Source organism: Erinaceus europaeus, chromosome 2 (assembly GCF_950295315.1).
Source record: "Erinaceus europaeus chromosome 2, mEriEur2.1, whole genome shotgun sequence".
Classification (NCBI taxonomy): Eukaryota; Metazoa; Chordata; class Mammalia; order Eulipotyphla; family Erinaceidae; genus Erinaceus; species Erinaceus europaeus.
In genome coordinates, this window is record NC_080163.1 from 188647391 (window position 1) to 188666566 (window position 19176).

The following is a 19176-nucleotide window of genomic DNA, read 5'->3' on the forward strand; positions in this document are numbered from 1 at the left end:
TAGAGAGGGGGTGGTGCAGGGAGGCGGGCGAATGAGACTGGAGCCCCGCCCACTTCGCTTTCCCCCCCCAGGAGGCGTGGTCATTGGCCATCCCGTGCCTCCTCCTTGTGGGCTTGACCACTTGGCTACTCTGACCAACTCGTACTTGCAGTCAGGAGGCGTGGCCTATTGGCCCCGCCCCTGACTAGACTCCAAGACTAACGGCCCCGCCCACCACGCTCACTCCGCTCTGCTCAGTGGGAGGGGTGACCTTCGGAAGAGCCAGTCCTCCAGGGCTCCTCACACAGGAGGCGTGGTCTTTTGGCCCCGCCCCATTCGGAAGCCAAAAGCAGGCGGGGCGTGGTCTCTGGAGGTCCCGCCCCATTCGTCATGCTGAAGAGCGAGCGAGAAGACTATCCCCCTGCTAGTCCCCTTCCACGCGTCCCGAGACTCCAGGACTGCGCAGCATGACCGTCAAGAAGATTGCGATCTTCGGCGCCACTGGCAACACCGGGCTCACCACCCTGGCGCAGGCGGTGCAAGCAGGCATGAGCTGGGACGGGCGGGGGGCGTCACTGCGGAGCATTAGGAAAGGGCTTCATGGGGTGGGAGGCATCGAGGCTTCTTGGGGCCTTATGTGCCTTGGAGCGTGGACCCCAGGGTAAAAGCAAGTGACAGAAGTGAGTGCACGTTATGAGGTCCATCTTTATGTGAGTCCAAAGAATTGAAACTGGCTCTGGGAGCCTGGGTGACTGTGAAGACAGGTTTAAATCCAGGGTGCTTATGGAATGTTATTCTAAAGGTGGTGGTGGTGGTGGTGGTGGTGGTGGTGGTGGTGGTGGTGGTGGTGGTGGTGGTGGTGGTTACTAACACATCCAGCCAGGGGTCATCACCTCTCTCTCTCTTTGCTTGTGTTAACTCGCGCGCGTGTGTGTATGTGAATAAGAAAGAGAGATACACAGAAATGTGGTCCGGGAGATGGTGCAGTGGATAAAGCATTGGACTCTCAAGCATGAGATCCTGATTCAGTCCCCAGCAGCACATGTACCAGAGTGATGTCTGGTTCTTTCTCTGCTCCTGTCTTACTTATTAGTAAATTAATAAAATCTTTAAAATAAAAAAAAAAAGAAAAGAAAAGAAAGATACACAGAAGGACACCAGAGCATTTCTCAGCTCTGGTTTATGGTTATGCTGGGACTGAACCTGGAACTCTTGGTGCCTCAGGCCTGAAAGTCTTTTTATATATATATATATTTATTTATTTATATCCTTTTGTTGCCCTTGTTGCTTTAGTATTGTAGTTATTGTTGTTGTTATTGATGTTGTTGATAGGACAGAGAGAAATGGAGAGGCGAGGGGAAAACAGAGAGGGGGAGAGGAAGACAGACACCTGCAGACCTGCTTCACAGCCTGTGAAGGGGCACCTCTGCAGGTTGGGAGCCGGGGGCTCCAACCAGGATCCTTACACCACTCCTTGCACTTTGCACCACCTGCACTTAACCCACTGCACTACTGCCCAACTCCCCTGAAAGTCTTTTTTTTATAACCATTAGGATTATCTCCTTAGCCCTCTTCTGTTAATTCCTCACTGCACTCTTATAAGGGTGGGAACTTGGCCCACTGCACTTGACAGATGAGGAAACTGTAGCCCAAAGAGTGACTTGTGCAACATCACACAGCTAAAAGTGGCAGTCTGGGATTTGAACCCAAACTACTTGCTTAATGACTAAAGTCCAATGGCTCTTGGCTTGGGCACCAAGGCTGGTAGTTGAAAAAGCTGACATGGGAAAACAGATTTCTGTGACTGTGCAGGCATGAGTGAGGACTGGGGGAGAGCAGTCCCGAAAACATCTATGAGGACTGAAAGTCAGAGTTACCCCAGAAAAAGAGCATCACTCCACACCACACCACCACCAGTCCAGACTTTCAGTCCTCAGCAAGACTGGGACTTTCAGATAAAGGGCCCTACCCTTGCTGGCCTGGTGACTTAAGATAGTGACTATCTGGGTGCTCCCAAAGTGGAAACCATTAGGACCCCACCCTTATCTCCTCGCCCAACCCTCCCATAAGAACTTTGTCTGAAAGTTCCTCCTTAGTTCCCTTGCTTCTACCTCGCTACCCGCCCCCCAGAAAAACTGAGTAAGGATTTTTGACTTGTAGGAAGGGAAGAAATAAATTTGCTCATAAACACTTCTGGGGAGGAAGTTGAGAGATGCTGAGTCACCCCAAGTGTCAGATTTCCTTGTTACTACCTTTCCCTTAATCCCAAATTCCACTGAGTTCCACTTAGTCACCCTGCTGGCCACAGCTGGAACTGTACCCTGAGGAACTTAACTGGGGGGCTCTTACCTCAAGTTATTGAATACATGCAATGACCTAAAATCGCCTCACTTTCCCTATCCTAAAAATCATATTATAATGCCTACTTTGTAGGGTATTTTCAATCTGGTGCTTTTCAGACTTTGGGTCATAGTGAGTTCTGAAATATATATAGCCCCAGGGGACCCAGCTAAACATACATAGTACTATGTACGGGTACCTACACAAGGACCTGGGTTCAATCCCCTGCTCCCTGCCTGCAGCAGGTCTGCAGATGACTGTCTTTTTCTCTTCCTTTCTATCTCCCTTTCCCCTCTCTAAATTTCCTTCTGTTCTATCGAATAAAATGGGGAGAGGGAGGAAAAAATGGCCGTCAGGAGCAGTAGATTTGTATGTAGTTAGCCAGCACCAAGCCCCAGTGGTAACCCTGGAGGCAAATAATAATAAATATATGTATATATATATTTTTTTTTAAGATTTTATTTATTTATGAGAAAGATAGGAGGAGAGAGAAAGAACCAGACATCACTCTGGCACATGTGCTGCCAGGGATCAAACTTGGGACCTCATGCTTGAGAGACCAAAGCTTTTATCACTGCGCCACCTCCCGGACCACTATATATATATATATATATATATATTTGGTCATCGTGGTATTAATGTGTTACACATTAAACTGCTGAATTTTTTTTATTGTTGTAGTTATTGTTGTTATTGATGTTGTTAGATAAGACAGAGAGAAATGGAGAGAGGAGGGGAAGAGGCTTGAACCAGAATTCTTATGCTGGTCCTTGCACTTTGCGCCACCTGCACTTAACCTGCTGTGGTACCACCCGACTCCTTTTTTTTTTTTTATCTTTATTTATTTATTTATTCCCTTTTATTGCCCTTTTTTTTTGTTTGTTTTTGTTTTTTTACCAGAGCACTGATCAGCTCTGGCTTATGGTGGTACAGGGGATTGAACCTGGGACTTTGGAGCCTCAGGCTTGACAGTCTGTTTGCATAACCATTATGCTATCTACCCCTGCCCTGCTGGTTTTTATAAAACTTGTTTTAGTCATGTATGTGTAGGTTTGTGTGAGAAAGAGAGTTGGTTGTCTATAAAATTTATTCTAAGCGAGAAAGACTCCCACCGTGAATCTGAAAAGCAGCCTCTTCATCAGGTATACTTGATGTCCACCCACCCTGGCCACCCCCAAGAAAAAGGAATAATCTGAATTAGTAAAGCTTTAATGCACTTTACTGATTCTTTGTATCTGCTTTCAATCCCCAGCTCTGTCACTTAGCCCCTCTGTGGTGAAATGCTTTTCCATCTGTGTACCTAATGTGTAAAGTGGAGGTGAAACCCCAAGCAGTTGCCCTAGGGACTTTTGTGATAATTAAATGAGAAAATAGATGGAAAGGGGCCAGGCGGTAACACACTGGGTTAAAAGCACATATAGTGCGAAGCACAAGGACCTGAGCAAGGATTCCGGTTCGAGCTCCTGGCTCCCCACCTGCAGGGGAGTCACTTAACAGGTGGTGAAGCAGGTCTGCAGGTGTCTTTCTCTCCCCCTCTCTGTCTTCCCCGCCCCTCTCAATTTATCTCTGTCCTAGCCAAATAAATAAATAATAAAAAAAATTGGGGGGAGTCGGGCTGTAGTGCAGCGGGCTAAGCGCAGGTGGCGCAAAGCACAAGGACCGGCATAAGGATCCCAGTTCGAACCCCGGCTCCCCACCTGCAGGGGAGTCGCTTCACAGGCAGTGAAGCAGGATTGCAGGTGTCTATCTTTCTCTCCTCCTCTCTGTCTTCCCCTCCCTCTCTCCATTTCTCTCTGTCCTATCCAACAACGACAACAACAATAATAACTACAACAATAAAACAAGGGCAACAAAAGGGAATAAATAAATAAAATAAATATAAAAAAAAGAAAAGCATTTTTTTTTTAAAAATTTTTTAAAGGAAGAAAATATATGTAAAGAGCTTAGAACAATACCTGCACGAAATCAGTATGAGATAAACAGTCCTCTGGCCTTGGCTAAGCCATGTGATCACAGCCCAATTACTTGAAAATGGTCAGTTGCCCCATCCTGAAAATCAGGTTTTGTTTGTTTGTTTTTATCAAAGCATTGCTCAGCTCTGGCTTATAATGGTGGGGGGGGGGGGTTTGAACCTGGGGCCTTAGAGAATCAGGCATGATAGTCTGTTGGCATAACTTTTATGCTGTCTCCCGTGCCCCCACTTGTTATTGATTTATTTTTATTTTATTATTTTTTTATCTTCTCTTTTGTTGCCCTTGTTTTTTTTATTGTTGTTGTAGTTATTATTGTTGTAGTTATTGATGTTGTCTTTCTTGGATAGGACAGAGAGAAATGGAGAGAGGAGGGGAAGACAGAGGGTGGAGAGAAAGACACCTGCAGACCTGCTTCACCGCCTATGAAGTGACTCCCCTGCAGGTGGGGAGCTGGGGGCTCGAAACAGGATCCTTCTGTTGGTCCTTGCGCTTTGAGCCACCTGCGCTTAGCCTGCTGCGCTACCACCCGACTCCCATTTTATTATTTTTTTAATAGAGAAGGAGGAGGTAGAGAGAGGAAGAGAGACACCTAGTAGGGGACAGGCAGTGGCACACCTGATTAAGCACACACATTGCAATACGCTAGGACACAGGTTCAAGTCCCTGCCCCCCCACCTGCAGGGGAAACGTTTCATGAGTGGTGAAGCAGAGATGCAGGTGTCTCTCTGTCTCTCTCCCTCTCTGTCTCCCCTCCCCTCTCAATTTCTCTCTGTCTCTATGCAATAATAAATAAATGAGTAAATTTTTTTAAAGAAAGGAAGAAAGAAAGATACCTGCAGCTTTGCTTTTCTACAAGTGGGGACCCAGCAGCTTGAACCCAGATCCTTGTGCATGGTAATGTGTGCACTCAGCTGGGTGTGTTACTGCCTAGCCCTTTTATGTTTTTCATACAAGGTAAGAGGCAGAGAAAGAAGAAGAGACACCACAAGACTGCTCCACTACTTGTCAAACTTTTCTGTGTCGGTGTTCTTATGTAGGTGTTCTTATTGGGGGCTTGAACCCTGATACTCATGGATTATAAAATATGAATTCAATGGGGTGAGTTATCTCCTAGCCCTGGTGCCCTGGGTTTGATCCTGGCACTGCACATGCTAGAGTGGTGCTCTCTCTCTCTCTCTCTCCTCTCTCTCTCTCTCTCTCTCTCTCTCACACACACACACACACACACACACACACACACACACACACACACACACACACAATGATAAGCAAATCTCTCAGAATAAACAACCAGGGGCCGGGAGATGGCTCATCAGGTAAAGCATATGCCTTGCCATCCCAGGAGGCCCTGGGTTCCATGAGGCATCACACAGGCAGTACTAAAGGGATCTCCATGGATGATGGAACCATACTTTGGTGTCTCTTCCTCTCTTCTCCGTGTCTGACTCCTTCCTCCTCTCTACTCGAAATAGAATTTAAAAAACAACCAGGCTGGCTGCTTCGTAGTAGGGTGCATGCAACAAAGCCTCTGGTTCATTCCTCAGTGCTACATAAAAGCCAGACCAGCAGAAAGTCAGGGAGATGGTAGCCCCATCTCTGGCCCACGGGGCTCTTGGTTTACCCCATGTCAGCATAAGTAGGGCAGGAGTGATGACAGGGGAGCACAGTGGTGGGGATGGTTGGCAGGGGGAGAGGGTGAAGGGTGTTGCAGGCAGGGGGCAGGGGGGTGCTGCGTGTGCAAAGTTCAGGAGGCAGCATGGGGAACTGAAAGAAAGGCAATGTCAGGAGTTGAACTTAGGACCTCGTGCTTGAGTCTAGTGCTTAATTCACTGTGTCACCTCCCAGGTTTTTGTTTAGTTGGTTGGTTGGTTGATTGGTTGGTTGGTTGGTTGGTTGGTTGGTTGGTTGGTTGGTTTTTACCAGAGGGAGAAGGAGAGGGAAAGAGGCATGCACCATGGCACTAGGTCATCCTCAGACTGTCTTCTGGTGCTATTGCACTTTCAATGCAGGGCCCTGGCTTGAACCTGGGTGAGGCACAATGCAAAGCATGTCCCTTACCTGGAGAGTATGAAAGAGAGAGAGAGAGAGAAAGATACAGAGAGAGCACTCTGGCTTATGGTGGTGATAGAGATTGAACCTGGGACCTTAGAGCCTCAGGCAGGAGAGTCTTTGCTGTAACCATTATGCTATCTCCCCATCCCCACAAAAATATTCCCATACATATATACACATATATGTATATATATATTGATAAGACAAATTGAGAGTGAGGGGAAGACACACACACATACACACAGAGGTGGGGAGAGACCTACAGCACTGCTTCTCCACTCATGAAGCTTCCCTCGCTGCAGGTGGGGACTGGGGACTTGAACCTGGGTCCTTGCATTTGGTAGTGTGTGTGCTCTATAATGTGCGCCACCACCCCGCCCCTCACAAAAGTATTCTTATCTTTACAGCCGCTGACTACCAGCCCTGGGTATGAAATGTTTGAAGACCTCTGTCTGGGGACAGAGAGCCTGGGGGTTCACTGCACCCTCCAGGACCCCAACCTGGAGCCCTCTGACTTGCCTCTCTGTCTTTTCCCTGCAGGCTATGAAGTGACCGTGCTGGTGCGCGATGCATCCCGGCTGCCCTCTGAGGGGCCCCTGCCTGCCCGTGTGGTGGTCGGGGACGTTCTGCAGGCGGCAGATGTGGAAAAGACAGTGGCCGGGCAGGACGCGGTCATCGTGCTGCTGGGCACCCGCAACGACCTTAGTATTGTGCACCCCCTCTGTCCACGACCCACCCCTACACCTCTGCCCCCCAGGCCAACCCCACCCCCAGCTCCGCCCCTGCCACCTCTGCCTCCGCCACCTCCACCAAGCAGTGACCACCACTCTCTGTCCCCTCTAAGGTCCCACCACAGTGATGTCGGAAGGTGCCCGGAACATTGTGGCGGCAATGAAGGCCCATGGCGTGAACAAGGTCGTGGCCTGCACTTCGGGTGGGTGGAGGAATGACCTGTGGAGCTCCAGTTACTGTCTGTGCACAGACTGAGCACCGGCTGTGTGCGGGCACCCAGGGAGTGGGGCAAGTGGACAGAGCTGTCATCCCACAGTGACTGGCTGGGGTGAAGGTCACAAGGCCAGGGGTCAGAGTAGGATTAGACACAGGCAGAGGGGTCACAGAGATTGTAGATCTCTGGAAGAGGAGTCAAGATGGAATTTGGGATTGGAGGTCCCAGGTAGAGGAGTTGGGGTGGAATTGGGAGCATAGTCAGAGGGGTTAGGGTAGGGGTCAGAATGGAATTGGGGCCACATGCAGGGGGTCAGGATGGAGTTAGAGGGTATAATCAGAAGGGTCAGGGTGGAATTGGGGGATGTAATGAGAGGGGTCAGGTTGGAATGGAAGCAGGGGGGTTGGAGCTGGAATGGGGGTGTTGGTGGTGGCTGGCATTGGGCTCGGGGTTGAAGGGGACAGGAAAGGGGCAAGCAGAGAGTCAGAGCAGGCTCAGGGACCACCTCCTAAGAAGCCAGAGGCAGCTTCTGAGTCTGTCTTTCTCTTCTGGTGAGCAGAGCTGGGGGGACACAACCCAGGCCCTTACCCCCAAGGAGCTCTAACCAATCAGCATCCAGAACAATCAGTTAACATAACTGACATTAGTGTTCACTGAGCACTTACTTTGTACTGAGCACTGTCTAAGCACTTCGAGCACCAATTCCCCTTAATCCTACCCAGACTCCTCTGTGTCTTGTACCCCTGGTGGCATATAGTAAGTGCACAGTAAACAGTAGCTGTTCCTGACATCCCCCTCCTGTGGCTAAGTGCTGGGAGGCCCAGGGAGGCCCAGTGGTCACTGTGGCTGGCATATTGCGAGTGTGACACTGGACTGTCCCTGTGATCCCCACGCCTCCCCTTCATGTCTCAAAATATTAATTGTCTCCCAGGGAAGGGGAGTGGCTGAGGGAGGGGTTGTGGTGAGTTTGTGATAGAGGGATCAGGAGCTATTGATTCTCCATACAGAGGTGAGGCTGAGCAGAGAAGAGGAGCACTGGGGAGTGAGATAGACAGGGGTAGGAGGCAGGGAGGAGGCTGCTGCCACTTTGGTCAGGGCAGGAGTTGGGAGCTGAGTGAGTATTGCTCAGGATTTCATGAGCTGGACCAGAGAGACAGGAGGAGACACAGGAGAGTCTTGAATTTAGTCTATAATCACTGGAAGGCATGGTGAGTCTTTAGTTTGGGGGGGTTTGTTTTTTTTTTTAATTTCTCTTTCTGTTTTGTGTCATGTATTGTCATCACTGGGGCTTCACCACTAGGATGTCTTTTTTTTTTTTAATTAATTTATTAATTTACTTACTGGATAAGACAGAGAGGAATTGAGAGGGGATAGGGAAGTAGGGAGACAGAGAGACACTTGCAGCACTGCTTTACCACTTGTAAAGCTACATTCCTGTGGGTGGGGACTAGGGGCTTAAACCTGGGTCCTTGCACACTGTAATGTGTGCACCCAATCAAATCCACCTCCGCACAGCCCCTAGAATGTCTTTTTTTTTTTTTTTTTCATAAAGGGTGTGGGTAAGGAGGGATAGGCTGTGGTGCATCTGGTACAATGCACACATCACCATACATGAGGACCTCTCCACCTCTGGGGTTTGAGGAAGAGTGTCATGATACAGGTACCACGCCCCAGTGAAAATCCTGGTGGCAAAATAATGATGGTGGTGATGGAAAGACACCTGGGAGGCAGGTTGAACACTGGATGATGTGCTTGGCAAAGCAATGGCAAAGCAAATTCAAGTGAGTTATTTTGGCAGTCCAAATAATAGGGATTTGTCTTTGTATTTATTGTGATCCGGGAGGTGGCGCAGTGGATAAAGCATTGGACTCTCAAGCATGAGGTCCCGAGTCCAATCTCTAGCAGCACATGTACCAGAGTGATGTCTGGTTCTTTCTCTCTCTCCTATCTTTCTAATAAACAAAATCTGATAAAAGAAAGAAAGAAGAAGTATTTATTATGTTAGAGGGAAAACCTGAGCGTCACTCTGGAACATACTGAAGAGCAAACGCAGGATATTTTGCTTCTAAGTCCAGCACTGCAGCCACTGTACCACCTCCTGGGTTTTTTTTTAATCTTTATTTTTCTTTTTTTTTATTATTATTATTGTTATTATTATTATTATACCAGAGCACTGTTCAGCTCTGGTTTATGGTGGTGCAGGGGATCAACTCTGGGACCTCAGAGCCTCAGACATGAAAGTCTTTTCCACAGCCATTGTGCTCTCTCTCCAGCCTCTCATTTATTTTTGATGAACATGAGATTTTCCTCTTAAGGTGGCTAGCTCTGTTTATTTATTTTATTTAATTATTAGAAACAGAGAAATAGAAAGGGATGTGGAAGATAGGAAGAGAGAGAGAGAGACACCTGAGTGCACCACCGCCCAGCCCTAAATATGAGATACTTTTGAATACAGGAGAGGAAATTTTTTGACTGTGAGAGACACCAACATATGGCATATGCAGGAGCAGGAATCGAATCCAGGGCCTCTAATATGCAAGCCCTACACTGGACCCACCGAGCCACCCAGGTTTTGTCCTGGCACCAGACTGGCAGGCAAGAGGCTTAACCAGGCTGTCTTTCAAGCTTTGACTGACCTTGCCCTGTGTTCCCCACGTCCCACAGCCTTCCTGCTGTGGGACCCAGCTAAAGTGCCCCCTAGACTGCAGGCCGTGACTGACGACCACATCCGGATGCACAAGGTGCTGCAGGAGTCAGGCCTGAAGTACGTGGCTGTGATGCCGCCCCACATCGGTGAGTGTGCTGGGAACTGCTCACCCTCCTCTGCCCTCTGTTCCCTGGGAAGACCTTCCAGACCTCGGGGATTTTGCAAAGATTCTCCCCCCACACTCTTTGTCTTCTTCTTTCTTTGTTGTATGTCCTTTCTTTCTTGATTTTTCTTTCATTTATTTTTTAAAGACTTTATTTTTATCTATTTAGGAAGAATGAGAGAGAGAGAAAGAATCAAACATCACCCTGGTACTAGTGCTGCCAGGGATTGAACTCAGGACCTCATGCTTGAAAGTCCAATGCTTTAGCCATTTTCCAGACGACTGATTCATTATTTTTAAAGAATTATTTTAAATGTTCTATTTTTTAACATATATATTTTTATTTTTAAAATTTTTTTATTATCTTTATTTATTGGATAGAGACAGCCAGAAATCAAGAGGGAAAGGGTGATAGAGAAGAAAAGAGACAGAGAGACACCTGCAGCCCTGCTTCACCACTCATGAAGCTTTCCCCCAGCAGGTGAACCTAAGGCTCTCTTTCGTGCCTAAGGCTCTCAAGTCCCAGGTTCAATTCCCCACACCACCATAAGCCAGAACTGAGCAGTGCTCTCGTTAATTTAAAAATAGGAAGAAGGAGGAGGAGGAGGAGGAGGAGAAGAAGAGGAAGAAGAAAGATTAGAGCACTGTTCAGCTCTGACTCATGGTGGTGCTGGGGATTGAATCAGGGACCTCAGAGCCTCAGGCATGAATGTCTTGCCCAACCATTATGCTCTCTCCCCAGCCCAAGACTAATTGATTGATTGATTAGCAAGAGTCAGAGAGAGAAAGAGACCATAGCTCCAATGCTTCATTTTAATTTTTTTCTTTATTTTATTTGATAGGACAGAGAGAAATTGAGAGGGAAAGGGGATAAAGGAGAGAAAGACAGACTATTTCACCACTCATGAAGCTTTCCTCATGCACGTGGGGACTGGGGTCTTGAATATGGTAATACCTGCACTTAACCAAGTATATTACTATTCAACCCACCCAAAGCTTCCTTCAGTGCAGTGAGGGCTGGGTTAGAACCTTGGCTGTGTGTACAGAGCAAAGCAGTGTAATATCCAAGTGAGCTATTTCACCCACTCTGATTTACCTATTTATGAGGGAAAGAGAGAATCAGGACATCACTCTGGCAGTGCAGTACCTAAGATCAAACTCAGGACATCATGCTTATAAATTTAATTCTTTAACCACTGCACTACCTCTGACCTCATATTCCAATTTTCTTTCTTTCTTAAATGTTCTTTTCATTGGGACCTGGGAGGTGACAAGTGGATAAAGTCTTGGATTCTCAAATATCAGGTCCAAAGGTCAACCGCTAGCACCCCATGCGATAGAGAGGTGCTCTGGTTTTTCCCTCTTGCTTAATCTCTTTCATCAACAGATAAGTAACCTTTAAAAATATTTGTTTTGTTTTTATTAGAGTGATTCATATATAGAGAGAGAAAGGAGAGAAATCAGAGCACTGCTCAGCTCTGGGTTATAGTGGTGCTAAGGATAAGCCTGGGCCTGGGACCACAGTCGTCCAGGAAGTGGCGCAGTGGCTAAGGCACTAGACTCTCAAGCATGAGGTCCTGAGTTCGGTCCCCAGCAGCACATGTACCAGAGTGATGTCTGATTCTTTCTCTCTCTCTCCTCCTATCTTTCTCACTAATAAATAAATAAAACTCTTAAAAAAAAAAAACTGGGACCACAAAGCCTCAGGCATGGGAGTCTCTTTGCAGAACCATTATGCTGTCTCCCAAGCCCAATAACATTTTTATTTATTTATTTATTATTGTCTTTATTGGATAGAGACAGCCAGAAATCAAGAGGGAAAGGAGTGATAGAGAGGGAGAAAGACAGAGAGACACCTGCAGCCCTGCTTCACCACTCGTAAAGCTTTACCTCTGCAGGTGGGGGCCGGGGGCTTGAACCTGGGTCCTTGTGCATTGTAATGCATGTGCTCAACCAGGTGCACCACCACCCTGCCCCTCCAATAACATTTTTTTTTAAATATTTTATTTATTGTAGTCTGGGAGATGGTACAGGAAATAAAGTATTAGACTCTCAAGCATGGGGTCCTGAGTTCAATCCACATGTACTAGAATAATAATCTGGTTCTTTCCCTCTTTTATCTTTCTCATAATAAATAATTTTTTTAAGAATTCATTTATTTAAAAAAAAAAAGAATTCATTTATTTATTTATGAGAAAGATAGGAGGAGAGAGAGAAAGAGCCAGACATCACTCTGGTACATGGGCTGCCGGGGACCAAACTCAGGACCTCATGCTGGAGAATCCAATGCTTTATCCACTGCACCATCTCCCGGACCACAATAAATATTTGTTAAAAAAATATATTTTATTGGGAGTCGGGCGGGAGCGCAGCGGGTTAAGTGCAGGGGGTTAAGCGCAGGTGGCATAAAGCACAAGGATCGGCATAAAAATCCCGGTTTGAGCCCCCGGCTCCCCACCTGAAGGGGAGTCGCTTCACAGGCGGTGAAGCAGGTCTGCAGGTGTCTGTCTTTCTCTCTCCCTCTCTGTCTTCCCCTCCTCTCTCCATTTCTCTCTGTTCTATCTAACAACAATACAATAACTACAATATCAGTAAAAAAGACAAAAAGGACAACAAAAGGGAAAATAAATAAAAATTTTTTAAAAAGAGAGAAAAAATATATATTTTATTTATTAATGAGAGCAAGAACCAAAGCATCACTCTGGCATATGCCAGGGATCAAACTAGACTTCAAATTTAAGAGGCTAATGCTTAATACTGTGTCATCTCCCCTGCTACTTTTTTTCTGTTTTCTTTCCTTCCCACTTCCCCTAACCCCCCACCCCCCAGCCTTTTTGTTCCTTTAGCCTGAGCACCACTGAGCAATCAGTGGTGATTGGTGGTACTGGGGATTAAACCTGGGACCTCTCAAATTCAAGTCCAGTGTGCTACCATTGTGCTACACCCCTGGACTTTTTTTTTATTAGTGACTTATTAATGCTGATTTATGAAATATCCCTGGACTTTTATCTCCTTTATAATACAAGGCTTAGTTATCTGTGTTGAACAGAGCACCCACAATTGCAACATATAAAGTCAGGGGGCAGAGGGCTAGCTCACTGGAGAGGACATGTGCCTTGCCATTCTCGAAGCCCAGGTTCAAACCCTAGCACCATACTTGGGGGGTGGGGGTGAAGCTCCAGTGCTGTGCTATGGCTCAGAATGAAAGTTGGCCCACAGCAAGATAGCTCACCTGGACAGTGTGCCTACTCTCCAGCACATGGCACAGGTTTCTGCTCACCCCCAGCACGCTGAGAAGCTGTAGTGCTCTTCTTCCCTCTCCCCACACACCCTCATCTGCCTGCTGACAGGTGAAGTCCCAGTGATGAAAGAAAGAAGGAAAGAGAGAGAGAAAGAGAAGGAAGGAAAGGAGGAAGGAAGGAAGGTAGGTAGAGGTGGTCCGAGAGGTGGCACAGTAGATAAAACATTGGACTCTCAAGCATGAGGTCTTGAGTTCAATCCTTGGCAGCACATGTACCAGAATGATGTCTGGTTCTTTTTCTTTTCTTTTCTTTTCTTTTCTTTTTTCTTGCTTTTCTAGCAGAACACTGCTCAACTCTGGCTTATGATGGTGCAGGGGAGTGAACCTGGGATTTTGGAGCCTCAGGCATGAGAGTCTTTTTGCATAACCATTATGCTTAAACCATCTGCCCCCTGGTTCTTTTTCTCTCTCCTCCTATCTTTCTCACTAATAAAATATTTTTTAAAAAAAGGAAGGAAGGAGGGCGGGGTTCTTCTTCTAGCGTTTGCCCTTCTTCCGTAGCCAGTCAACAGCGTCAGGTTGAGCCTGATGTCAAGTTTCGAGACCTCCTTTGAATCTGGAGAGGTGGCAGTCGTCGACTATGTGGGTCATAGTCTGTCTGGAGCCGCAGGGGCAGTTCGGGTCATCTCTGGCTCCCCAGCGGTGGAACATAGCGGCGCACCGGCCATGGCCTGTTCGATAGCGATTGAGGAGGGCCCGATCATAACGTGCTAGGTCAAAGCCGGGTTGACGCTTGAGGGGTCTGTGATGAGGTGTTTGTTCTTTACCTCAGCTGACTGTCAACTCTGTTTCCAAGAGACTGGAACAGAGAAGTTCAGTGTAGGCGTAGGGGACCAGATTGGGTGAGGAGACGTCAATTGTTGGACAGGATGGGCGAAGATATCCGCATATATTGGCCAGTCCGGTCGAGCGTAGACTTGGGAAATGAACTTAGATGATGCCGGGAGGGCGGGGTTAGATAGCATAATGGTTATGCAAAAAAACTGTCATGCCTGAGGCTCCATAGTCCCAGGTTCAATCCCCCGCACCACCATCAGCCAGAGCTGAGCAGTGCTCTGCTTAATTAAAAAAAAAAAAAAAAAAAAAAAAAGGAAGGAAGGGAGGAAGGAAGCAGAGAAAAGAAAAAAGACAGTAGTCCGGGAGGTGGCACAGCAGATTAAGCCTTGGACTCTCAAGCATAAGGTCCAAGTTCAATCCCTGGCAGCACATGTACCAGAGTGATGTCTGATTCTTTCTCTCTCCTCCTAACTTTACTGTTAATTAATAAATAAAATCTTGGAAAAAAAGAAAGAAAGAAAGAAAAAAGGAAAGGAAAGAGGGGCAGGTGGTGGTAAATTTAGTTAAGTGCACAAAGACCCTGCACAAAATGAGAGAGGGACACCTGCAGCACTGCTTCACAGTTCAGGAAACCTTCCCTCCTGGTTCAAGCTCTGCAAGGGGAAAGGTTTCATGAGCAGTGAAGCAGTGCTGCAGGTGTCTCTCTTTCTTTTCCTCTCCTCTCAATTTCTCTGTCCTATCAGAATAAAATCTTAAAAATAGGGGTTCGGGCGGTGGAGCAGTAGGCTAAGCGCACGTGGTGCAAAGCGCACGGACCTCCATAAGGATCCCGGTTCGAGCCCCTGGCTCCTCACCTGAGGGGGAGTCGCTTCACAGGCGGTGAAGCAGGTCTGCAGGTGTCTATCTTTCTCTCCCCCTCTCTGTCTTCCCCTCCTCTCTCCATTTCTCTCTGTCCTGTCAAACAATGATGGCATCAACAACAACAATAATAACTACAACAATAAAAAACAAGGGCAAGAAAAGGGAATAAATAAATATTAAAAAAAACAAAAAAGATTTCTTTCTCTCTCCTCCTCCTCCCTTTGCAATTTCTCTCTGTCTCTACCCAACAGATAAATACTCGAGGGGGTCAGGCGGTGGCGCAGTGGGTTAAGCGCAGGTGGCGCTAAGCGCAAGGACCGGCATAAGGATCCCAGTTCGAACCCCGGCTCCCCACCTGCAGGGGAGTCGCTTCACAGGTGGTGAAGCAGGTCTGCAGGTGTCTATCTTTCTCTCCTCCTCTCTGTCTTCCCCTCCTCTCTCCATTTCTCTCTGTCCTGTCAAACAATGAACAACGTCAACAATGATAATGATGGTGGTCACAGGCTACAACAAAGGGGGCAACAAGAGGGGGAGGAAATGGCCTCCAGGAGCGGTGGATTCATGGTGCAGGCACCGAACCCAGCAATGACCCTGGAGGAAAAAAACAATTAAAAGAAAGGGGGGGGGCAGGCGGTAGCGCAGCAGATGAAGCGCACATGGCGTGAAGCATAAGGACTCAGCATAAGAATCCGGGTTTGAGCCCCCAGCTCCCCACCTGCTGGGAGATCACTTCACAGGCAGTGAAGCAGGTCTTTCCCCCTTCACTGTCTTCCCTCCTCTCTCCATTTCTCTCTGTCCTATCCAACAACGACGACGTCAATAACAACAACAATAATAGCTACAACAATAAAACAACAAGGGCAACAAAAGGGAATAAATAAATTAAAAATCAAATTAATTAAATAAAAACATTTCAAAATAGAAATAAAGGGAAAAAGGGAGGAATAAAGAGAGAAAGGAGAAGAAGGGGGGTCAATCTATAAAACTACTGTCGTTTACCTTTCTTTTAGGACCTGAAACTGACTGGATTCAGCCTGCAGTTTTGTTTTGTTTTTTAAGTTTTGTTTATTTATTTTGGATAGAGAAACATTGAGAGGGAAGGGGCAAATATATATATATGTGTGTGTGTGTGTGTCTGTGTGTGTGTGTGTGTGTGTGTGTGTGTAGCTCTACTTCACCACTCGTGAAGCTTCCCTCCTGAAAGTGGGGACCAGAGGGCTTGAACCCAGGTCCCTCTGCATTGTAATGTGTGGGCTCCGCCAGGTGTGCCATCACCTGGCCCTACATATCACAGTTCCTAGTGGGATCTTGCATGTGTCTGCTCAATAGCTAAATTCTGTTGTCAGTGTGTGTGTGTGTGTGTGTGTGTGTGTGTGTGTGTGTGTGTGTGTGTGTGTGTGTAGAAAATGAACTAAGGGTGAGCAGGCAAAATAGAACACATGGGTAATGTGTTGCTTTGTCATGCATGCAACCCAGCTTCAAGTCCAACCCTCAATACACTAAAGGAAGCTTTGGTGCAGTGATCTCTTACTTTCTCTCACTCTCTCTCTCTCTTTTTTTAAATTAATTTATTTACCAGAGCACTGCTCATCTCTGATTTATGGTGGTGCTAGGAATTGAACTTCTTAAAAAATTTTTTTAACTTTATTTATTTATATGTTATTGGATAGGACAGAGAGAAATGGATAGAGATGGGGAAGACAGAGAGGGGGAGAGAAAGATAGACACCTGCAGACCTGCTTCACCGCCTGTGAAGCGACTCCCCTGCAGGTGGGGAGCCGGGGCTCGAACCGGAATCCTTAAGCCAGTCATTGCGCTTCGTGCCACGTGCCCTTAACCCGCAGCGCTACCGCCCAACTCCCGAATTTTTTAAATTGTTGTTGTAGTTATTATTGTTGTTACTGACGTCGTTGTTGTTGGATAGGACAGAGAAATGGGGAGAGGAGGGGAAGACAGAGAGGGGGAGAGAAAGATAGACACCTGCAGACCTGCTTCACCGCCTGTGAAGCGACTCCCCGGCAGGTGTGGAGCCGTGGGCTCGAACTGGGATCCTTACACAGGTCCTTGTGCTTTGCGCCACATGTGCTTAACCCACTGTGCTACTGCCTGACTCCTGGAATGGAACTTTTATGCCTTAAGCATAAAAGTCTTTTTGAATAACCATTATACTATCTCCCCCTCAATTTCCCTCTTCCCTCTCAAATTCTCTCTGTCTCTATCCAAAATAAATATTATTTTTAAATAATAATAAAGAAATAGAAGTCATAGCTAAGGATGTGTGGAATGAAATAAAGGGTACAGACTAGCACCTTGGACTTGGGGACGGCTCTGCTCATGGCCAGCACCTGGGACAGATGAGCAACAGGCCTACCTGGGCCCTCCTGGGGACAGTCAGCAGAGTGACAGCATGTTGTGGAGTGGGGAAGGCACCTGCATCACCCGGCACCTCCATCTCTACCTTGCAGGTGACCAGCCGCTGACTGGGGCCTATACCGTGACCCTGGATGGACGGGGCCCCTCGAGGGTCATCTCCAAACACGACCTCGGCCACTTCATGCTTCGATGCCTCACCACCAACGAGTACGATGGACACAGAACCTACCCCTCTCACCAGTATGAGTAGGGTGCTGGCCGAAGGCACCCTGAGGATTGAAGAGCACCCAGGAAGGGAGCAATAAATCTAGAGGCGAGGCTAGAGCTTCCCATTGTTCTAAAGACCCCAGTGGTGTCTCTTCTCTGATCTCTGTGGCCATGTCAGTGTCTCTAGCTGCCTTTGTGTAAGATTTCCTTTCCTTTTTTTTTTTTTTCCACTTTAATTATTTATTTATTTATTATTGGGTACAAACAGAAACTGAGAGGGAAGGGAGAGACAGGGAGAAAGAGGGCCCAGGCTATGGCACACCTGGTTAAGCAATCACATTACAGTATACAGGTACCTAGGTTCAAGCCCCTGGTCCCCACCTGCAGGGTAAAGCTTCATGAGTGGTGAAGCAGGGCTGCAGATGTCTCTCTGTTTCTCTTCCACTCTGTCTCCTCCTCCCCTCTCAATTTCTCTCTGTCTCTATCCAATAAATAAAAATACTTTTCAAAAGAGAGAGAGGGAGAAAGACAGATACCTGCAGCCTCATTCCACCGATCGTGAAGCTTCCCCCATGCAGGTGGACACCAGGAGCTTGAACCTGGGTCCTTGTGCACTGTAATGTGTGCACTTAACCAGGTGCACCACTTCCTTCCTCCTCTGTAAAATTTCTTGGGCTCATCATTCCTTCATCTCCAAGGTGCCGGCATATTGAGTCTCTGTCCTGTGCCCAGTGTTGACCAAGATCACCATGAGCCCTGCCTTCGGGCATTTCCCAGGCAGGTGGGTAGACACCCTGTCCCAAACAGTGACAGACAACTGAGGTGACAAGGGCTCTGCTGGAGGAAGTACAGAGGGCCAATGGCAGCCCGGATGTTGTCTTGACCAGCTTAAGGACCGAAAAAGACTTTGTGGAAGAGGGGTCTCACCTGAAACCTGGTTTGAAGAGAATCAGCCAGGAAGGGCCAGAGAGATAGTGTAGCAGAGCCCTTGAATCACAGGGGATGTGTCATAGCAACAGAGGCAGGTCCAGTGCTACAGCATCTCTCTGTCTTCTTTCTGAGGGACACAGTAAAGGGAAAACCACAAAATTGTAATCCCTCCTAGTGCCACAGCATCTCCCATATATTATGGCAGGGCTCAAACCTGGGTCATATGCATAGTAACGCAGACCATCACTCTAGTTAGTTGTTTTTTTTTTTTTTTTTTTTTTTTTTTTGCCTCCATGGTTATTGGGGGGCTCAGTGCCTGCACTATGAATCCACAGCTCCTGGAGGCTATTTTTTCCCTTTTGTTGCCTTTGTTGTTTATCATTGTTGTTATATAATTATTGTTATTGTTGTTGTCGTTGCTGTCTTTGTTGTTAGATTGTTGAATAGGACAGAGAGAAATGGAGAGAGGAGGGGAAGATAAAGGGGAGGAAAGACACCTGCAGACCTGATTCACCTCTTGTGAAGACCTGTAGGTGGGGAGCCGGGGGCTCGAACTAGGATCCTTAAGCCAGTCCTTGAGCTTTGCACCACCTGCATTACCGCCCAATCCCTTCTAGTTTTTTTTTT

General features: G+C 47.2%; 1 protein-coding gene across 1 annotated transcript; it reads left to right on the plus strand.

Moving 5' to 3' along the window:
- Window positions 1-366: 366 nt before the first annotated feature.
- On the plus strand, window positions 367-17757 carry BLVRB (biliverdin reductase B). The gene is made up of 5 exons (XM_007536716.3): window positions 367-525; window positions 6885-7049; window positions 7189-7278; window positions 9955-10083; window positions 17505-17757. Exons 1-5 carry the CDS (start codon window positions 447-449, stop codon window positions 17660-17662), a joined length of 621 nt encoding a protein of 206 aa, XP_007536778.1. The 5' UTR covers window positions 367-446; the 3' UTR covers window positions 17663-17757.
- The last annotated feature ends 1419 nt before the right edge of the window (window positions 17758-19176 follow it).